Source organism: Anopheles coustani, chromosome 2 (assembly GCF_943734705.1).
Source record: "Anopheles coustani chromosome 2, idAnoCousDA_361_x.2, whole genome shotgun sequence".
Classification (NCBI taxonomy): Eukaryota; Metazoa; Arthropoda; class Insecta; order Diptera; family Culicidae; genus Anopheles; species Anopheles coustani.
In genome coordinates this window covers 23,097,036-23,114,749 of record NC_071289.1, presented here as the reverse complement: position 1 = coordinate 23,114,749, position 17,714 = coordinate 23,097,036, and the positions used below count along the sequence as shown (strand labels likewise).

At 44.1% G+C, this 17,714-nt stretch overlaps 2 protein-coding genes across 3 annotated transcripts; one reads left to right on the top strand and one right to left on the bottom strand.

The window, feature by feature from the left end:
* The first annotated feature begins 2,106 nt into the window (after positions 1–2,106).
* Positions 2,107–6,813, top strand: LOC131264104 (cilia- and flagella-associated protein 251-like). The gene is made up of 14 exons (XM_058266393.1): positions 2,107–2,184; positions 2,260–2,415; positions 2,486–2,792; positions 2,860–3,426; positions 4,122–4,335; positions 4,408–4,547; positions 4,613–4,764; positions 4,838–4,972; positions 5,208–5,447; positions 5,523–5,731; positions 5,807–5,966; positions 6,031–6,105; positions 6,318–6,480; positions 6,572–6,813. The coding sequence occupies exons 1-14, from the start codon at positions 2,107–2,109 to the stop codon at positions 6,811–6,813; spliced, it is 2,838 nt and encodes a 945-aa protein (XP_058122376.1).
* Positions 6,814–6,897: 84 nt separating this feature from the next.
* Positions 6,898–12,257, bottom strand: LOC131263384 (wee1-like protein kinase). Of its 2 annotated transcripts, XM_058265576.1 has the most exons (4): positions 11,486–12,257; positions 10,378–11,449; positions 10,136–10,278; positions 6,898–9,800 (listed from the first exon to the last, which is right to left on the bottom strand). In XM_058265576.1, exons 1-4 carry the CDS (start codon positions 12,048–12,050, stop codon positions 9,652–9,654), a joined length of 1,929 nt encoding a protein of 642 aa, XP_058121559.1. In that variant the 5' UTR covers positions 12,051–12,257; the 3' UTR covers positions 6,898–9,651. The 2 variants fall into 2 exon arrangements, with proteins under 2 accessions (XP_058121559.1, XP_058121558.1); XM_058265575.1 differs by having other exon boundaries at positions 10,378–12,257.
* Positions 12,258–17,714: the final 5,457 nt, after the last annotated feature.

Here is a 17,714-nt window from a genome sequence, read left to right as displayed (position 1 = left end):
TTGCAAAACTGCAGAAAAACAAAAACTAACAATAAGGATCAATTTCAGACAAAGCCAAAACTACAGATATGATTGAAGTTCCAACTGAAAGAAACGTTTGAATTTGTATTTGGCTTTTTACCATCAAAAGAATAAGTTATAATAAAATGCAAAATTTTGCTGGAGTGTATATATTGATGAAATATTTGTTGAACAATATAAAAATCTTAATTTTTATTTAAACGACTAAATATTACTAAATAAGCGTGTTTGTTAAACTTTATCTCATTCCTTTGTTTGTCAAATGCATTAGGTATGTAAAGCTTTCAATAAATTACATTTTAAGTATTCTTTTATAACAAAAAACATCTTTGAAATTGAATGTGACGTGCATGTTTATAAAATGAATCTCAAGATGAATAAAAACACTTCCCTAAAAGTACACCCAGCGTACAGTTGCTGACATTTTCCAACCAGTCATCTTTTCACCTGCTCGTGAAGCATTTTCACTCGTCAACGTACTTTCCTCGATCGGTGAAAATTGTACGAATGCACCAAATCTTCCAGAATCACGCGGACGGGTCGGCTTCCACACGGCTAGCTTTTCTCAGCTGGCTTCCGGACGCAACCACAGCTGTTCGCCGGATGTCACGTTTCGCGACAAGTGGCACATGTTCCACCGATGACGGCGGCAACGCCGACGCTCTGGTTGCGCTTGGCGCCCAGGACTTGGTTACGAAAACGCTTCCCCATCGGGCTGGAAAATGCTACCGCACGTCAGAGCGATTCCCATCACGTTACCATGCCAGGTGAGTGGAAAACTTTCGGCTTCCTTTTTCGCATTAAAAAAAAAACCGCACACACATCCATTGAAAGGTGTTGTGCGGGCAAGCGAAGAGGGTGTATCCTTTACGCCTTTAGGGTAGTCTGAGAGTGAGGGTGGTGTTGTTTCGTTGAGTTCACGAGGCGGCAACCGTTGTGCAACGGGCGGTTTCGTAACCTTTCGCATTGCGTTCGGCTGCAGTATATTTGTCTTGATAAGTTGGAAGAGCAAGAACCAGACATTTTTGTTGTCTGCAAAAAGTTGTAGAAAATACTAGAAGTACTTTAAGAATGTACTTATTTGGTTTCATTGTTTCATGAGTAAAGTAAATAAGTGTTATAGAAATAACGACAAGGATTGTTTGAATAAACAATACCTATATTTGTAATATGGTAAGAAAAAAATACTTTAATATGGCTTATTTCATGCATAATAAGCTACAATTTCGCGTATCTTCACCATCTTAACGGTAATTGCTCTTCTGCTAATCGTATTCCTTCCGTTAACTTCTTCACTTTCAACCAGATCCTTCTCGGTAGGGTCAATGGCTGCTTAAAGGCATCATTTTATGCGTCCTTTTATGCAAACAGTTGGCCGGTGTAGGCAAAGGTGATCGTTCTGTGGAGAATGTCTTCGGTAGGAAAAATTCTGCTACCATTCCAAGTGGCTTATGAAAAGCAAACGAGCAGCTGATTCAGCGTTCGTCGTTACGAAACAGTTTGTCATAAATTATGGGGGGGGTTTTTCATGGTCAACTCGCAGAGCAGGGGACAATCGGACGAGTGTCATTGGCCATCCGATCGATTTATGAAGATGCAATGTTGGTAAGAGAAAGGGCCTCTCTGGGTCGATTGCTATTCCGTGAACCATTAACCGAATTTACAAGTAGGTGGAATTGAATAGAAATTTAATGATAAAATTATGGATCGAAGGAAACTTAAGCATTATTATTTAGAATCAAAGGAATGTGTTAATGGGGTGAAACGTTAGATATTTTAAAATTTTCTGTACATAAAATGGGAATATAAAATATTGCGATCTTTTTTACTTCTTATGAACCTATTTCAGAAGTTCACCGAAGTAATTTACTACATTGTTCGTCCATGCTATAGTACGTTGCTATACTCCAGCCAACAACGTTGTCCTGGGAAATAGGGAATAACCTGGAAACACGTCTCTATAGCAACGCTACTGCAACGATCTATGCACTGTTTGTTTTCTTACCCAGAATAAATCCTGTCTTGGTACGCAAGGAAGACTTTGCTTGGCTCAATACTAATACCTTTTAAAAATAGCGACACAAAATGGCTGAAATTGTGGAGTTTCAACCGGACGATGCACTACACCATGGCGAAAACGTCCAACATCGATGCCATCCTTTGGTAAGTGAGCAAGACAGTTAGTAGAAATTTATAAAGTAAGAACCACTTCTGTGTTACTTGTCATTTGTTGCCCAGCACTTGTCTTGGGTTTCTGGGTTCAATCCACGCGTTCCACTCCTTAACGTGAGTAGCCGCAGGGACCGGAAGGAGCTGGTCCTGGCGTCGGGGAGTGCGTTACTATTCTACTCCTACGACGGCGAACGGGAGAAGGTATTTCCAGTCACTGGCCATGTAAGTAGTCACTTTTTAAACCGTCTTCGCTGTTTGTGAGATTGGCAACTCCTTTTTCTTGCGGAAATAGAAAGCCGTCGTTAACATGATCGGATGCGACGGAAGTGGCCGATTTGTGGTCAGCTCGGACTGCTCCTACAGCATCAACGTGTGGGATCGAGTTCCGGCGTGCGGCGATGGAGCAACTGGTGGTCACAAAAATCCGATTGCTATCAGGACTATTTTTGAACCGTTTAAGGCGTCCGAAATAAGTGCGGTTGCGTTGAGTCGCGAGGGAAAGTACCTGCTAGCGGGCGGGGGGACGGGCGTTGGTGGTCCCGACCAGGGTGCCCAGCTGAAGTTGTGGTCGTGGACGGTGGGTAATGATTTCCCCGATGGTAAGTTAATGTGAGGAAAAACTCAATTAACTCTCAAAGAGGATAAAGTCGTTCCGATGTTTTAAAGATACGCTAACGCTTCCGGCGCGCCTTGGGCGTATCAAGACGATACACTTCTGTCCGGACCGTGGCCGACGGCACCAGTTCGTCGTGACGCTGGGAGCTGGCGTAGTGTTCGGTGCTTGGGACGCCAAAGAGCAGCGCCTTTCGATGCAGGTCCCGAAGCGGCACGGTTTCCAGGACTACAACGACTCGGCGTTCGTGGAGGGCACCGACCGAGCCGTCTCGGTGACGGCGGCCGGTATGGCCATCGTGTGGAACGACGATCGAAAGACGCCGGGAGACGGTGCCGGCAGCGAAACGGCACTGCGGAAGGAGTTCCTCAAGTATCTGCACCTCAAGTACGCCGCGATCAATGTGGTTCGATCGTGCGACGAAAAGATCGTCACCGGAGACGACGACGGGGAGATTCGCTTCTACGACAACTCGATGAAGATATTGTACTGGTTCAAGCAGGAGGACCTCGAACCGATACGGACACTTTCGTTTGAGCTGGTGGAGACGCGCAAGAGGAAACCTCCGGCGGCAGAGCCGACCGAATCGAACGGAGGCGAGGAATCAAATGAAGGAGGAGGTAAAGCTATAGAGGGAATGTTTTATTAATCATAAATCACATTTATTAATATTTAGTGTTGTTATTTATATTTAATTTGATATTTTTAGTAAGTGAAGATTTCTCATTTTTATTAGTTGACTTTCTGGAATCAAATGGAATGTTGAATGGATTCATACAGAATAGAATGGTGATTGGTAAAGTTATTTGAACTGATTTTATTTCATTTTGATATTTACTTCGAAACGAGTTTGAGATCTTATTTTAGTGAACTTTAATTGATGAGACCAATCAATTGGTCTAAGCTAATTGTTTATTATTATTAACTCACAATTAGCTTTGGTTAGAAGATTTAAAATAATTTTTTTCAAAATGTTTTTTTAAAACTTTTTTGTGAATTTCTTCATATTACTCAAAAAGTATACATAAACTTAGAATTTCCATTGAACTGGAAGTTTGAAGAAAATCTTAAAACCCAAACAAGATGTTTATGTTCAAACTTTCCTTCATTCGAGATTTAGCATGTGAAACAAAAATGGTTGGTTTTCCTTAAAACATGTATAATTTTGGTAAAAAGGTGGTGAGAAAATCAATTTCAAAACTTGAATCTATTCTAGATAGAATATGCACGAAGGCATAATGTTTTCAATGGTTTAGATTCGACACGGTTTAAAGCAAGTTGATTATTCTAATCAAAACATACTTTTCTGTTTTAGAACAAACCGAAACACGTACACAACCGGACATCAACATCGAAGAGATCGCACCGAAGGACGTTTCATTTGACGCCAAACCGGTGATCGTGCGTGGTTTCGTTTCGGCGACTAAGACGGGCAAAATCTACGATATCGACATAGTGTACCACAAAATTCAGGAACTGTTTCTCCCAGCGCCCAGCATAATAACGGCCTTCGACGTGCATCCCCGCAGGTACCTTCCATCGGATTCCATTTTTTTTTTAGTGGCTCTGGTAGAGATTTGTTAAACGCATTTCGCATGCAGGTCGGAGCTGTGCGCCTGCGACGGAAATGGTCGGCTGGTTGTCTACGATCTCAAGACGAGAGCGATAAAGATGACGCTGGACGTGCCGATTCAGAGGACGCGACGGGGAAGAATCATCACCTTGGTGTACTCTCCGTGCGGTTGGTATTTTAGTAGTTCTATCACGCGTCAAACTCTACCACTAGCGTTTCTTCCCCTCCCACAGGAACCTTCTTGGCCGGAGGGGCCGAAAATGGATACCTGTGGATGGTGGAACCGAACATTATGATCCTGGCCGGCGCTAGCCCTCTGCAGTTCGTTAACGATAAGATCCGGCGGGTGATGTTCTCATCGGACAGCAAGAGTCTGCTGTGTGTGGTGAGAAGCGAGTCAAAGAAAATTTCGTACGGTAACATTTTTCCCTCAACGCTAATTCATGACCCGCCCACAGGACGACAGCAACACTGTTACACTGCTCCAACGGGAAAAAGACGATTGGCAGCCAACGGGTCGATGCGCTACCCACAGGATTGTGGATCTTGCTTTCCTAAACCCAACCGATTTTGTTTCCATTGGGGATGATCGCGTAAGTATAAAAGTTGACATCAGTTAGCAGCGATTCTATTAACGGTAGAGGACAAATCTGACTGAGTTCGACTGATTGATAAGAAGTACCTATAAGTCATCTTACACAACCTTACACGTTTTTTTTAAATATTTAGTTTCTAACACAATTTTGTTGGTTAAGACGCGTTACACAATTTATAGAAATGTATACTATTCTCTCGAAAATCGTTAACTGTCCCCTATTACTCCTACAGTATATGGTCAAGTACACAATTGATGACGCCGACATGGCCCAGCTGGAAACTCTTTCGATAGTGCAACGGCAAAGGATCGAACAATCCGCTCGACCTACCGGGCTGCTTGTGATGCCCGGCGGTCAACAGCTGCTGGTCGCCAATGACCAGCTCAAGTTCAAAGTTTTCCACGCCAGAACGTTCGACATACTGCACACCTATTCCGCGCCATTCGTCGATGGTCCTGCGCGTTGCTTGCGGGTAGATTTTCCTTGTTTTCCTTGGAACAACAATTCGAGCTTTAATTTTGCTTTTCGTTTTTGTGTGCGTTTACAGTTGCTTCCTGGGGAAGATTTCTTCCTGTTCATAACGCACAACAACATCTATCTGCACCATCTGCCGATCGATGGGAATCCCTTCAAGTATATGGCCGTGCGGGCCCATCCGAAGCGATTGAGCTGGATGCAGCTCACCTGGACCGAGCGGTGTGCGTTCGTCTTCGGTGATGGCGATCATGCCGTTAGCATGTGGAAGATCAACACGGGGTATGCTTTCGACCGCGCAAGAAAACCCACTCCGAGTCATGCGTAATGTGTTTTTTTCGTTTTCCGATCTTGCAGTCCGGTTCTGGACAATCTGAAAAACGTCGGAACGGGATTGGATCCATTCTGTATGCTCCTTCCCGGCGGCAAACGGGGCTGTTACGTGCGCGAGATTTTGAGTTTGTTCTTCTACAATCAGATCTCACCGAAGAATTCCGATGGCGATGCGGAGCTTACGGTAGATGGCGTTTGTCAGAAGACGTGACATTATTAAACTAATTGTTTCTGTTGTCAAATTCTAGCTTCGAGATGCAATGGACACCCGGGACGTACCGAACTATATGCGCAGCATCGGTTTCCACATGAGCGAATATGAGGTGAGAGATGATCGTCTTTCCATTTACTTCTCAGCACACGGACCCTCGGATCGGATTTCCTAAAAAAATACAAAAAAGATTAGAAACATTTCTAGAAACAACATTATTTATCCTTACCAGATTATTATCTTCTGTTCGTTGTAATCCACAATTTTAAATTGTTTTATTTAAATGAAATAAAATAAAATGCATTATTCGTTCGTCCGCTACAGGAGCAAAACCTTTGCAAGGAAATGGAACTACTTGGGACCTACTTTCTGACATTCGAGGAGGTAACCAAGCTGTTTCTCAACCACCGTCCATCGTTCGGTTGCCCGCCGAATGCCGAAGACATCCGGACCGCTGTTACCTCCATCGGTGCGACGACTGCCTCCGGTTCGTATCATCCCCAATCAAGGTTCCCAAGTTCGCTTCTCAATACTTATGTGGCACGCACCATTCCTTCCCGCACAAACTTTCTCCCAAGGTACGAAAGTCGATTTGGTCCGACTGATCACCATCCTGTCGGCCATGGGCGAACCGATGGATCCGAAGACGTCCGAGTTCTACTGCCGGCTGCTGTTCCCGGCTGCGTTCGAGTCGAAAGACCTTCCGGACGATCTTCAAGAAGACCGACCAACGGAAGAATGCGAAGGTCGGGGTCATGCCGGCGGGAAAGAATGCTCCAACTGTATCCCCATCGATGTGTTCACGGATAGGCTGTCTTAAAGCAGGATCGGTTTTCGCGGTCTTCAGTTGCGGGGAACGATAGAACTTAACACCTTTGCCAGCTTTGTGTTTGTTTCAGGTTAATCATCTTTTTATTAATCTTTCGCTTGTTGTTACATATGTGTTTTCTCACTGTATACAATTGTTTTTTAGTTTTGTTCGCTGATATCTCTTTTTAAATCCTATCTAATATAACTCTTAACCTAAGATATCCTAGCTCCTAGGAAGGAAATGAGATGCGACGTATTGGGGTTCGATTAGATGGTAGAAGGTGTGAGAAAAAGGACGATCCTCTACTAACTGCTAAGGCAAGCACTAAGGAAAGGAAGAACTAGTAAAATAGAACGGATATCATGAATCAGTAATAAAGAAAAACAGTAACCGACCACTATGGAAATAATATGTAATGCTTTGGAATGAATGGCAATGTAGAATTCAAGCTGGCAACCACTTGCTAGAGCAGCAAAACGTGAATTAACGAAAATAAACTTATGCCCGTAAGTGATGCACGCGATAAATTCCGAATTCTGTTGTTGAATTTAATATGGACTATTCCTCGCATCGTAACACCAAAAGCTGCCATATCTCACCTTTACCCTAAACTAAACCCTTTTCCTCTCCTCTAGTTCTGAACAACACTGCATGCTCTGTTCGCAGCTGTGTTTATGGAGTGTTCGGGTGCAGTGTCTTTGTACCGGCCCTTGTTGTCATCCGGACCGCTCCGAACCGAGCAATGGAACTGCTCTGCCAACGGAGCGATGCGGGAAAGAAGAAGGTTTGGCGACGAACACACACACAAGCACAGCTACTGGCTTAATTGATAAAATCACAAAATTTCCTTTCGTTCTTTCACATGCATTTCAGATGGGTCTTGAATTGGGACACCGAGGTCCAGTTATATGTCCTTTTCATGCGGTGCCCATCGATCGTACCGTTAGTTCGTGACAAGTTCTTAGTAGATTCTGGCTTGGGAAACTAATTTTCCTCTCACTTTCTCTTTGACTTATGTGACCATCTCAACGTAGCCTTAAATATAAATCCTGTGATACTCTGTGTAGGAGGGAATATAAAAACCTAACAGTTGCTAAACATATCGTACAAAATAAGGAGCACTTACATCCTATCCTAGCAACCTTCTCTGCCACCAAAGCGTGCCATGCTTCTCTTACACTAAAATATGCTTTCACAATGAGGTTAAGACGTCCGTCCGGGTTTGGTTAACGATTTTTCGAACCGCGTTCTGCGTCGATATCGTATGTGCGTTGATCTGAACAACAATAACGGCAAGTTTACAGCCTTTCGTTCCGTTCTCCGTTTCCGCCTACTTCACATTTATTATTTTCAAATCTTCTCACGCTTTTCTCATCTCTTGATTGTATCGTTACACTTGCATGCTTGCTGCTTCTTTATATGATCACTTCGCTCTGATCGATATTATGTTTAATCACATTATTTCTTCGTAAGCTGGGGTTATCCTCCGTTGTTTATTTTTTCGTTTCCATTCACTGCTTTTCCTTATCGTTCCTGTTTTTATTCCTGAATTTTCACAGCATTTTTGTTCCTCTACATCCTGATTGTGCGCTACGCGATCATTTTCGTTTTTCCCTGCCGAGTGCGCCATGACATTTTCCGACGGATCACGATCCTGTGCGTACTTTTGGATTATTTTGCGTTTGGGTTCGATTTTCTCGTACATTTGGTTTTGATTCGCATCACCTATATACGCTTCAGATTTGGATTGTACACGACCGATCATTAATAAGAAAAACAAAAACAAATCTTACACCTTTGCCATACGTACGCTATATTCCGAAAACCGTAACGTTTCTAGCTTTCGGTTTCTTTACGAGAGTTTGAATTTTGTTCAACAATTTCTTCAGTGCGATCTTAATTCCGTTTTACAATTTAGAAATTACATTCTACACGAGCATCTTAAGAAAAAAGAAAAAGTTACCAACCATGTTTGTTTTGCGTGTCAAAAGAAAGAGAGCGAAATAATGTCTAATAATGTATAATAAATAGATATAAAACAAAAAAGAAAAGAAGAAAAGTCTCGAATTAAAGGTATTTTTCGTGTGAAAACTGATCCCGAATCATTTTCCACCGTTCAGGGCGCCGTTCTTCGCGTTTAATTTTTGTGCAATACATTAACATTAGAAGTGTAATATTAATAATGCTTCGAGTAGCAATTTCATCCAATGACCCATCAACAACGCAATGGTAATCGGAGAGAAAATAGTATTATTAATTCTTGTTTGAAAAACAACTGAAAGTTCATGGTAGTGATTTTACTCAGAATAAAATTATAAATCGAATCCTTACAAAGAAAATAGAATAGAGTGCTGTAGTGTAGAAAGAAAGAATATGGAATGAATTCAACGATCTTCAACTATTGGCTGGGCGACGCTGAGTAACGTTTGGAATTTAGCGTCTTTCTTAGTTCGAAAACGATAAAACCCGCTTTTTCTCCACTAATCTCGCTTTTGTGCTGTTCACTTGAACATGCTTTCGCATGGGGCGACATTCGTTTCGTCTTTCTATATCGCGTAGATCATCTCTATCCACGATTGGACAGGAGGATTCGCTTGCTTAGCTCCGCGAAGCTTTCGGTGTCTGGTCTTCCCCCCACGATGAGAAACTTCAAAACATTCACTCGGGAGAAAGGCTTTGATGAACCAAAACTAGGCTCGGAAAGGCACAGGTTAGCTATCTTGAGCATACGAACAACAATTCCATTTTCGGAGAAGCGGACAGGCGACCTTGTCGCAACACGGTCGGTTCCGATGCAGGGGATATCGTTTGGAGAAGTGGTTATTAGGTCCCTGACCCTGGCCGGTTTTAATAATCTTTTCCTTTGTTGCTGTCTCGAATACCGCGTCGATTTGGGATGAGGTTTGTGGTGCGCTTTTTGCGCGAATATGACCGCAAACGACGATCGGATGTGGTAAGCTCGCTGAGGACCGATGAGCGTATTTTACGTCCTGAACCTGAAAGGAGGGTGGAAAAATGTTTTACTTATGTTATATGTGGAACCTTTCGCAAATTGACTTTCACGGATGAACATTTGTGTCTTTCATTTTACAGAATTGTTTTCGATTTTTTAGTAAAGAAAAAGGGACTTTTTCAACAACAACTGAATACATTTTAGTGCACTGCAATGTAGATGTTTTGACGATTTTTTCGACTAACTCGGTTCGTTTCATTGTTACAAATTAATGTTCTCGAAATCACTTCCTTAAAAGCGTTTCTTAAAAAAAAAAAAAGGAATTAGGCTTTGAAACGTATAACCTGTTTCAATTTACGACAACTTTCGTGTTCGTACCTGGCGTTTGCGAGTGTTCGAGCGTCTTGATGAGTTTTGCCTGCTCCTTCAGCTTCTTCAGGAGCACCTCGTTCTTTTGCCTTTCCATGCTGAGTTCGAGGCAGAGCTGGGCCTTCGTTTTCGAGTCAATCGGCGAGAGAACTCTGTGAAGAATAGATTGAATAGATAGAATAGATTGAATGAATCATAGATTTATCTTAATTCGCTAGGTTTGTTAACGATGAACCAAAGTTGTTACGTACGGATGGTTGAAGATGGTCGTTGACGAAGGACGCTTTTCCGGGTTCGGGTGCATCATCTGTTTGATAAGGTCGTTAAAATCCTTCCCGATGGAAGGCAGATCGGGAAACTGTCCACTGCGCAGCTGATGCCACCTGGAACCGTTCTTCGGCAGCGCGCCACCACCGGCCGCCTCGTACAGTGTGATGCCGAGCGAGAAAATGTCTCCCTTAGCCAGGTTGGAGTAGTCTTCCTGCAGGATCTCGGTCGGTAGGTAGCGGCAGTCACCCTCCTCCACCTGCGGATCGTTGATGGACGTGACGTGACCAAGGTCACCGATTTTGTACGTCACCAGAAACTCGTTCTCCAGGTCATCGTACACGTCTTCGAAGCCATCGTCCGGACACTCGGCGGGTAAGTGTTGCATCGCAAACGCAGCCTGCCCTCCGTGTCCGGATCGGAGAGGCGTCTTGGAGAGGAAAATGTTGCCCGCCTTCAGATCCATGTGCACGAGATCGTTCGAGTGGATGTACTTCAGACCCTCGGCGATGTGCAGCAGCAGCGTTCGCAGTTCCGACTCCTTCAGGTAGCGCTCCTGCAGCACCGTCTGCAGACTACCTCCGTTGCAGTACTCGTTCTGGATGAGCATGTGGTTGTTCTCGGCCCAGGCCGAGTAGTACCGGACGACGTTGTCGTGCTTGCCGAGCACGGCGTGCGCGTACACCTCGTTGAGGGCCGTCTTCTCGAACGAGCTGCCCGCGACCGGCCGGATGCTTTTTTTGATGGCGTAGATGCATCCGTCCAGCCGGTTCAAGCACTGGTATACCTGTCCGAACTCGCCCTTCCCGAGCAGCATCAGCTGGATGAACTCTTTCTCGTACCTGGAAATGTTGCTGTCCTGCAGGGCGAGCCGCTTCGGTGCCTGCCGGTACTCGCCGGACTCGTCCTCGACCAGATTGAACGACTTCAACGTGTGGTTCATGGTGCAGTCGTTGGCTTGCTTCATCGCGAACGGTGTCAGCGCACCACACAACGGGACACGGCCGCCTGCTCGATTAAGCCGGTTGTTTGGAAACCCGGACGGGAAGCTCTGTGCTTGATGAAATGCACCACCAGTACCGTACGTGCCACCCAGAGCCGCTTTGGCACTTTCCGGACCCTCCTGCCTAGTGCGCTTCTTCGTCCGCATAAACATCGCCGGAGGCGTAAAGGGGTTCACGTTGGCCGATGGTAAACCGACATCCAAACGGCGATGCAGCGGAACCGGTTTCGGTTTGTCCGCGATTAACACTGGCTCGCCACCTTCGATCGATGTGCATAGAACGTCACAACCTTCCTCGGGTGTCGCCGCTTCTGCGGCGGGCGGAAACAGATCCGTCGCGCACTGGCCAAAAACTTGCCGGCGGAACATTGTGTTGGTGGACTTCTGGAGGATTGTTTTCGGAGTGGCCGGTGTGTCGAACAGACGGAGCGCCCGCACCTTTCGGTACGGTGGCGAGTGGCTCGGTTGTTGCTGTCGATTATGCCCGTCAGCAGCGATGTCCGCTGGTTCCGGCGGTGGATTTGGTTCCGGTGAGTTTGAAAACGAAAGCTTACGAGGCATCACCACCGGTCGGTGCGGGGACGGTGGCAACTCGAGGCTCGAATTCATATCGGGCGAGGAATCGATACCACTGCTCTCGGTGTGAATATCCATCGGAATCCTAAAACTAGTACGAGCGGTGGAAGCAATTGTTATTCCGGTTGACCCTGCCAGGGTTCACAAACAGACACAGAAAAACACACGCAATGCACTTCAAGCTCTATGAAACGTAACTCTTTAAACGACTTTCGAATTTTCAACCTCTTTGCAACAAAACGAAACGAATTTTAAAACGAAAACATCTAGTGACGCTACAAATAAAAATCGAATTCTTCCGTTGACAGAATCGGGATTCGGAAGATTCGAAGATTCGATCCCTAGACGGATTCCAAAGATTTGAATCCCATTTGACGGATTCTAAAGATTTGATTAGATTCTGACTCGCTCCTAAACTATTTGAATCGATTCACTATGATTTGAGTCGAATTAGTCACATAACGAGTCGATTTAGAGACAATGTAATTGATTTCAGTTTAGTCAAATCGAACGCTGGGTAGAATGGATTATTGGACATAGATTGAGTTTTTTGCGTGATGTGCAAGTTAGATCAATTCAACCATTGTTTGTCTAATTATTAAAGTAACAAATTAAATGAAAAATTGGCAAGCTTGGTAAGCACGCATGATATGACGGAAAACGATTCGTATGTGAAGATCGGGATCTCAGAATGAATTTGAATCGAAAGATTCGAATCCCTGTAGGGATTCAATTTTTCCATCACTACATCAAACGATGTTCTTGGCTTGAAAAAACTATCGGGTTGTATTATTTGACTGCTGACCGTTCGTTATTTCAAAAATCGAAGGAGCGGCAGTGTTGCCAGAAAAAGCAAAACAAATCAGTGTTTACCAAGGTGTTTTGAACGAGCTTAAACCATCTTGGTCACAGATAAAAATAATAAATTTGAAATAGTTAATGCATTTTGATTAATTAAAGTCAAGTTTAACATCATACTATTCACATAAAAATATTTTTTAAGGTAAACATTAGTACTAGCATTTGAGAAAACTATTTGTTCCAATATATAAATGCCACAGTTGATTTGGCGTAATTTTTAAATTTGAAAAAATCGAACCGTGTACGTTACGTCAAACAGTACTTTGCAAATTGTTGAAAGCCTTGTAACTTTAAGCTTAACGTTCGTTGTTTTACAACACCACCCTTTTTTCTAATAAAATGTTTATTTTTTTTAATCAGAAAATATGGATCATTAAAATGTGTTAGGCCGCAACAATAAACTTTAGAAATTACTAGCTGATCAACCCGATTTAATCCGGGTAGAAAGACAATTCCAAACGAAAGAGTGTTTTCATTCAGTATCTTGAGTTCTACAATTTTAAGAATGGCTTTCTTATAATTATGTTTGGTGTAAATTTATTAGATCGATTTTGTGTGATTGAGAAAATTTGTAGGAAAAGAAAGACGAAGTCTGAGATCTGCTAGTGTGATTGACAAGCACTGTGATAAACAAAACTGGAAAAAATGAAGAGAAGTTTGTTGTGTAATATTTTAATTTGAATGTTCATCCCAGCATGTTTATCGTTTTACTCATAAAATCATACGTGGTCTGAAATGCAAATATTGCCAGCGCAGGGGCGACCTTGAGCCAGAAACATCCCGCAACAGCGATATGCGTGTGCCAATCGGGAAACAATAATTGCCGCCAAAAAACACCCATTTCATTCGCAGCAGCGGCCTTCAAGGTAGACCGCAACCGACGGTCGAGATAGACAAACAACACATCAAAAGCGCATAAAGTTTTCCTGGCGCTGCCATCAGATTATCTCATCCGCCATCGTGTGACAACCGCCGCCACAGCCGAGCGGCAGGCGGATTTTCCCCGAGCGTACGGGAATCCGCTGGGAAAAACCGTGTCCCATAAATGCGCCTTACGCCAAACATCCTTCCGTACGGGACCTGGTACGGTGCGTGCTTGAGCGTGTGTGAGTGTGTATGTGTATACTGGGCTTGGCGCCTTACACAAAACCCACCCGAAGGACATTGGACCGATGCAGATGGCACAGATTGCCAATTCGAGGAAAGGAAATGATTCGCCGTACCTTCCATAGACTACGGCGTTTAGGAAAACCCCAAACTGGGTTAAACTAAATTATCTGTCAGACATGCTGGATGATCGTGCAGGTAACTTTACCCTCCATCGTCGGTGACGACGAGGGTAGGAAAATCATTATCAATAATGTGTCAACAGTTTTACATCATAGTTTTATAATAATACAATTTCTTGTGGATGAGCAAACGGTAAAGGGAAGTATTGGAAACGAATGAAACAGTTAAAATAGTTTACGTCAAAAAGAAATACTGAGCTCAAAAGCCGTCCAGACGCGTTGATTGATGTTCGACTTTCCAAAATCGTCGAACGATTGATGTGCGTCACCGACAGGTTCGATTCGAATTGAAAGATTGTCCATCAAACATGCTTTCGAAAGGTACGATCGGAATACATTCTCCTCATTATATATCTGGCCGTTTGGCCTGCTTTTCGCTGGATTTGAGCGAAAGGAGCTTCAAAAAGTAATGGGCAAAATGGGAAGGAAACGAAATGTGTCGCGATCCTTCTCACTCTCGCCAGAAAGGAATACCGATGCATCCTTGGTCGGGCGATCGGGTCGAAAGAAGCAGCGTACAATAAGAGGGGAGAAAATGACCGTTATTCTTACGTCAGTTGTAGGTAAAAGGAATTCCATAGATATCACTCGCAAGGGGCGAACGGTGGTGAGCCGGTGGTGGAAGTGATGAACACTTGGGCACAGGAAATAGCTTGCTGCGGATTCAGGATCTAGCCCGTAGGATCCCTGCAAGATTCTGCAACGATGGCGACAGCCGAGACACGCGCGTCCTCCGGTGACACGAAGCGCGTTGACTCGCGGAGGTCCTTTTTCGGCTCGCTGGCGCTGGTATGCGTTTGGAGTTCACACACCAATTCATCTGTGTGTGTGTGTGTTTGCGGGTATATGTGGTGGAATGTGCGCGAAAGGAGGGAGAAGAACACAGCGAAGAGAATGGAACAGAACATGGAACGGATAAGGCAAGAGGAGACAGATCCGAACCGGAGCGTATTTGAAAGGGACACACAATTCGCTGGCAGGATGCGCAAGGAAATGGCGGAAGGAAATGGTCAGAAGTTCGGCGAGTCGCAGCGAGTAGTTGTAGTCGGGTCGGTAGTGCCAGTAGTAGTAGTCGTAGTAGTAGTAGTCCGCCGCATACGGAGATAAAACCGAATTCGTACAAACAGACGAGAACCGCGGCGCCACATTAGTTCTATTTCTATAATATTTTATCTCTTTTCGTCTGGGAGTATTTGCCAAAAAAGCGGTATATTATTTATCATCGTGCTGTCTTTCGCCGGACGGGGGCTCGGTTTGGGCAGGGATGGGTGTGAGGTTTTCAAAGGAACCAATGGTGGCAGGGCGTCGAGAGGCGCCGGGGTAAGAACACGGGTATTGCCGTTCTGGCAGGTCGAAGGCAGTCGAACCGGGTCTTAGAAGAGTGTCTTCTGGTTCGGTCGAAGGCTTCCGTCGTTGTCGGGGGCTCGATTGGTGCGATTTTTGCAGACTGCGGTGACTCAACCACCCGGGGCCAGCCCAATGGGCTCTCGTCCTACACCACCGTAGGACCCCCGGGTGCGTCGTTTCGGGCGAGGATATGTGTCGGATGCCGGCAACTGCGGGTTTTCTTCGTGCACTTCGAATGCCGGTGTCCAGCGGTGTCAATGTGCCTGTTGGATTTTGGGGTTTTCTCCATCTTGTTTTCTCGCAGCTTTTTTTGTTGTTGTTTCCTATAGCGCAAAGAGAAGAAAATTGGAGCACATCTTAATACCAGCGTTCGATGATATTGATCTTGACGCTGGCGACGAAAGGTAGCCACCTCCGTCCGGAGGGAAACAGTTACGTAGAGTAAAGTTGGGGCTAGTTATTCAAAAAGCGGTCAATTTGGGTAGAGATAATGTTTTGAACAGGGACACAGAAGCAAAACTGACAATAGTTATAATAATTTGAAAAATGAAAAAATTGCCACCAATTGACTAGCTATTCTGATTTAATTAACGAAGTATATTCAAGCAATCAGCGTTCGATGAGTTTCTTTGATGATTTTGGGAACTTTTCATGTAAATCAATCATTTGTATTTCTAAATCGTTATCTTTAGTTTGGACAATTCTTTAACATTGTTTTATTATGCATTAATATGCAATTTCTGTAGCTTTAGTAACATACAGCATTCTTTAATATGAATTTTTAGTTTTCTTTAGCGTTAGAATCTTTGTTGGAAATCTGATTTTTTTTCTTCTCTTTATGTATCAAAATATCAAGGCGTAATATTTCGTTAAAAAAGACTAAATGGTTTTGAGAAAAAATTTGTTTCAGATTTCATTTCTAAATTAAATTAGTGTGTTTCGTGTGCTTTGCAACTTTTTGCTTATTCTTTACGCTCATTTTAGAAGTTTTATTTTATATTTCTTAAATATTATCATGTCTACATGTGGGTTAATCCGATGGGTTTGGTGGTCATTATGATTTGCCTGTAAAGCACACTATTAATGATAACTAAAACATTATTGTCTCTGGCTAATGTTCAATTAATAACATCCTTTAAGTTTGTAATTCCGGTGATTATATTTGTGGTTTTATTCACTATGTATGAAATACGTATTTCATGCATCTCTTATTTGGAGTTTAACTTCGCTCTTAACTCCTTGCTATCTTTCTTTTTTCTTTCTTAATCTGTAAAGCTCCAATCACACTACGCTAGGCCTCACGAAATGTGCCGATCTGAAACCAAGACGTACTGTTATTACTCAATCACCTCAGACGACCACATGCTCGCCAGCTTCTCATGGAAATCGTTTGTCCCAATCCGATCGCTTTTGCCTTTGCATTCTCGAAGATGGACGATGTTCGGCACGAAATTTGCAACCTAATTCCCACCATATTTCATCCCCCATCCCTACTCCTCCCCCCCCCCCCATTCTTGCACCCACTGCGGAGACCCTTTTTCCCGAAACCAATAACTCACCATCGACCTCATAAGATAATCGTTTCTCTAGGACACTTAATGGCCGATGACAATTTCAGTGGAGTTTTCCCTTCGAGTACCTTCTCCGTTGGTGGAGCTGTTTGGCATGGGAAAAGGACGGAGAGAAAAGAATTGGCAGAACCGGAGCAGTCTTACTGGACGATACAAGATACAAAGTGGCCCACATCTTCCATTGTTCGGCCCCGCTTCCCTTTGCCCGCCCGGTGACCAATAATGGAAGAAGAATTGAAATGAAACCGTCGAGCGAAAATTTGCAAAAGATGTCGAACGGCCTTCCACCCCACTCGCAGGGTCCACAAACGGGCTTGACTCCATCCCCGCTTCCTTTCCCGTCGCCCAAGCATCGGGCGAAGAATGATAAATGTTTCGCGCAAATTACCATTATTACAAGAGCACCACAATTATGTGCTGCGCTTCCTTCCCCAAAGGAGGCGGGAAGAAAACAAGAAAAAAAGAGATATCCTAACCTCCAACGAAACGGCGAAAAAGGTTGGGAAAATGATTAATTGTTCGTCGCACTCCGACGCGACACGAACGAGCGCGAATTCGGCGATTCCCGAAGTCGCGGCATGCCGGGTTTTCGGTGGCGCAAAAGGATGGGAAACTGCATAGAGCACGCGCGGGGTCCAGTTGAGGGTGAAGGTTAGCCACGGAAAGGTTCCGGA

What these genes read in the sequence shown, in the direction of transcription:
- LOC131264104 (XM_058266393.1), top strand. Translation starts at nt 2,107, where the DNA reads ATGGCTGAAATTGTGGAGTTTCAACCGGACGATGCACTACACCATGGC. An exon ending in AACATCGATGCCATCCTTTG is followed by an intron (nt 2,185 to 2,259) that starts GTAAGTGAGCAA and finishes TTTGTTGCCCAG; the next exon opens with CACTTGTCTTGGGTTTCTGG. An exon ending in ATGGCGATGCGGAGCTTACG is followed by an intron (nt 5,967 to 6,030) that starts GTAGATGGCGTT and finishes GTCAAATTCTAG; the next exon opens with CTTCGAGATGCAATGGACAC.
- LOC131263384 (XM_058265575.1), bottom strand. Translation starts at nt 12,050, where the DNA reads ATGGATATTCACACCGAGAGCAGTGGTATCGATTCCTCGCCCGATATG. An exon ending in ACGACCATCTTCAACCATCC is followed by an intron (nt 10,279 to 10,377) that starts GTACGTAACAAC and finishes TATTCTTCACAG; the next exon opens with AGTTCTCTCGCCGATTGACT. An exon ending in CGAACACTCGCAAACGCCAG is followed by an intron (nt 9,801 to 10,135) that starts GTACGAACACGA and finishes CCCTCCTTTCAG; the next exon opens with GTTCAGGACGTAAAATACGC.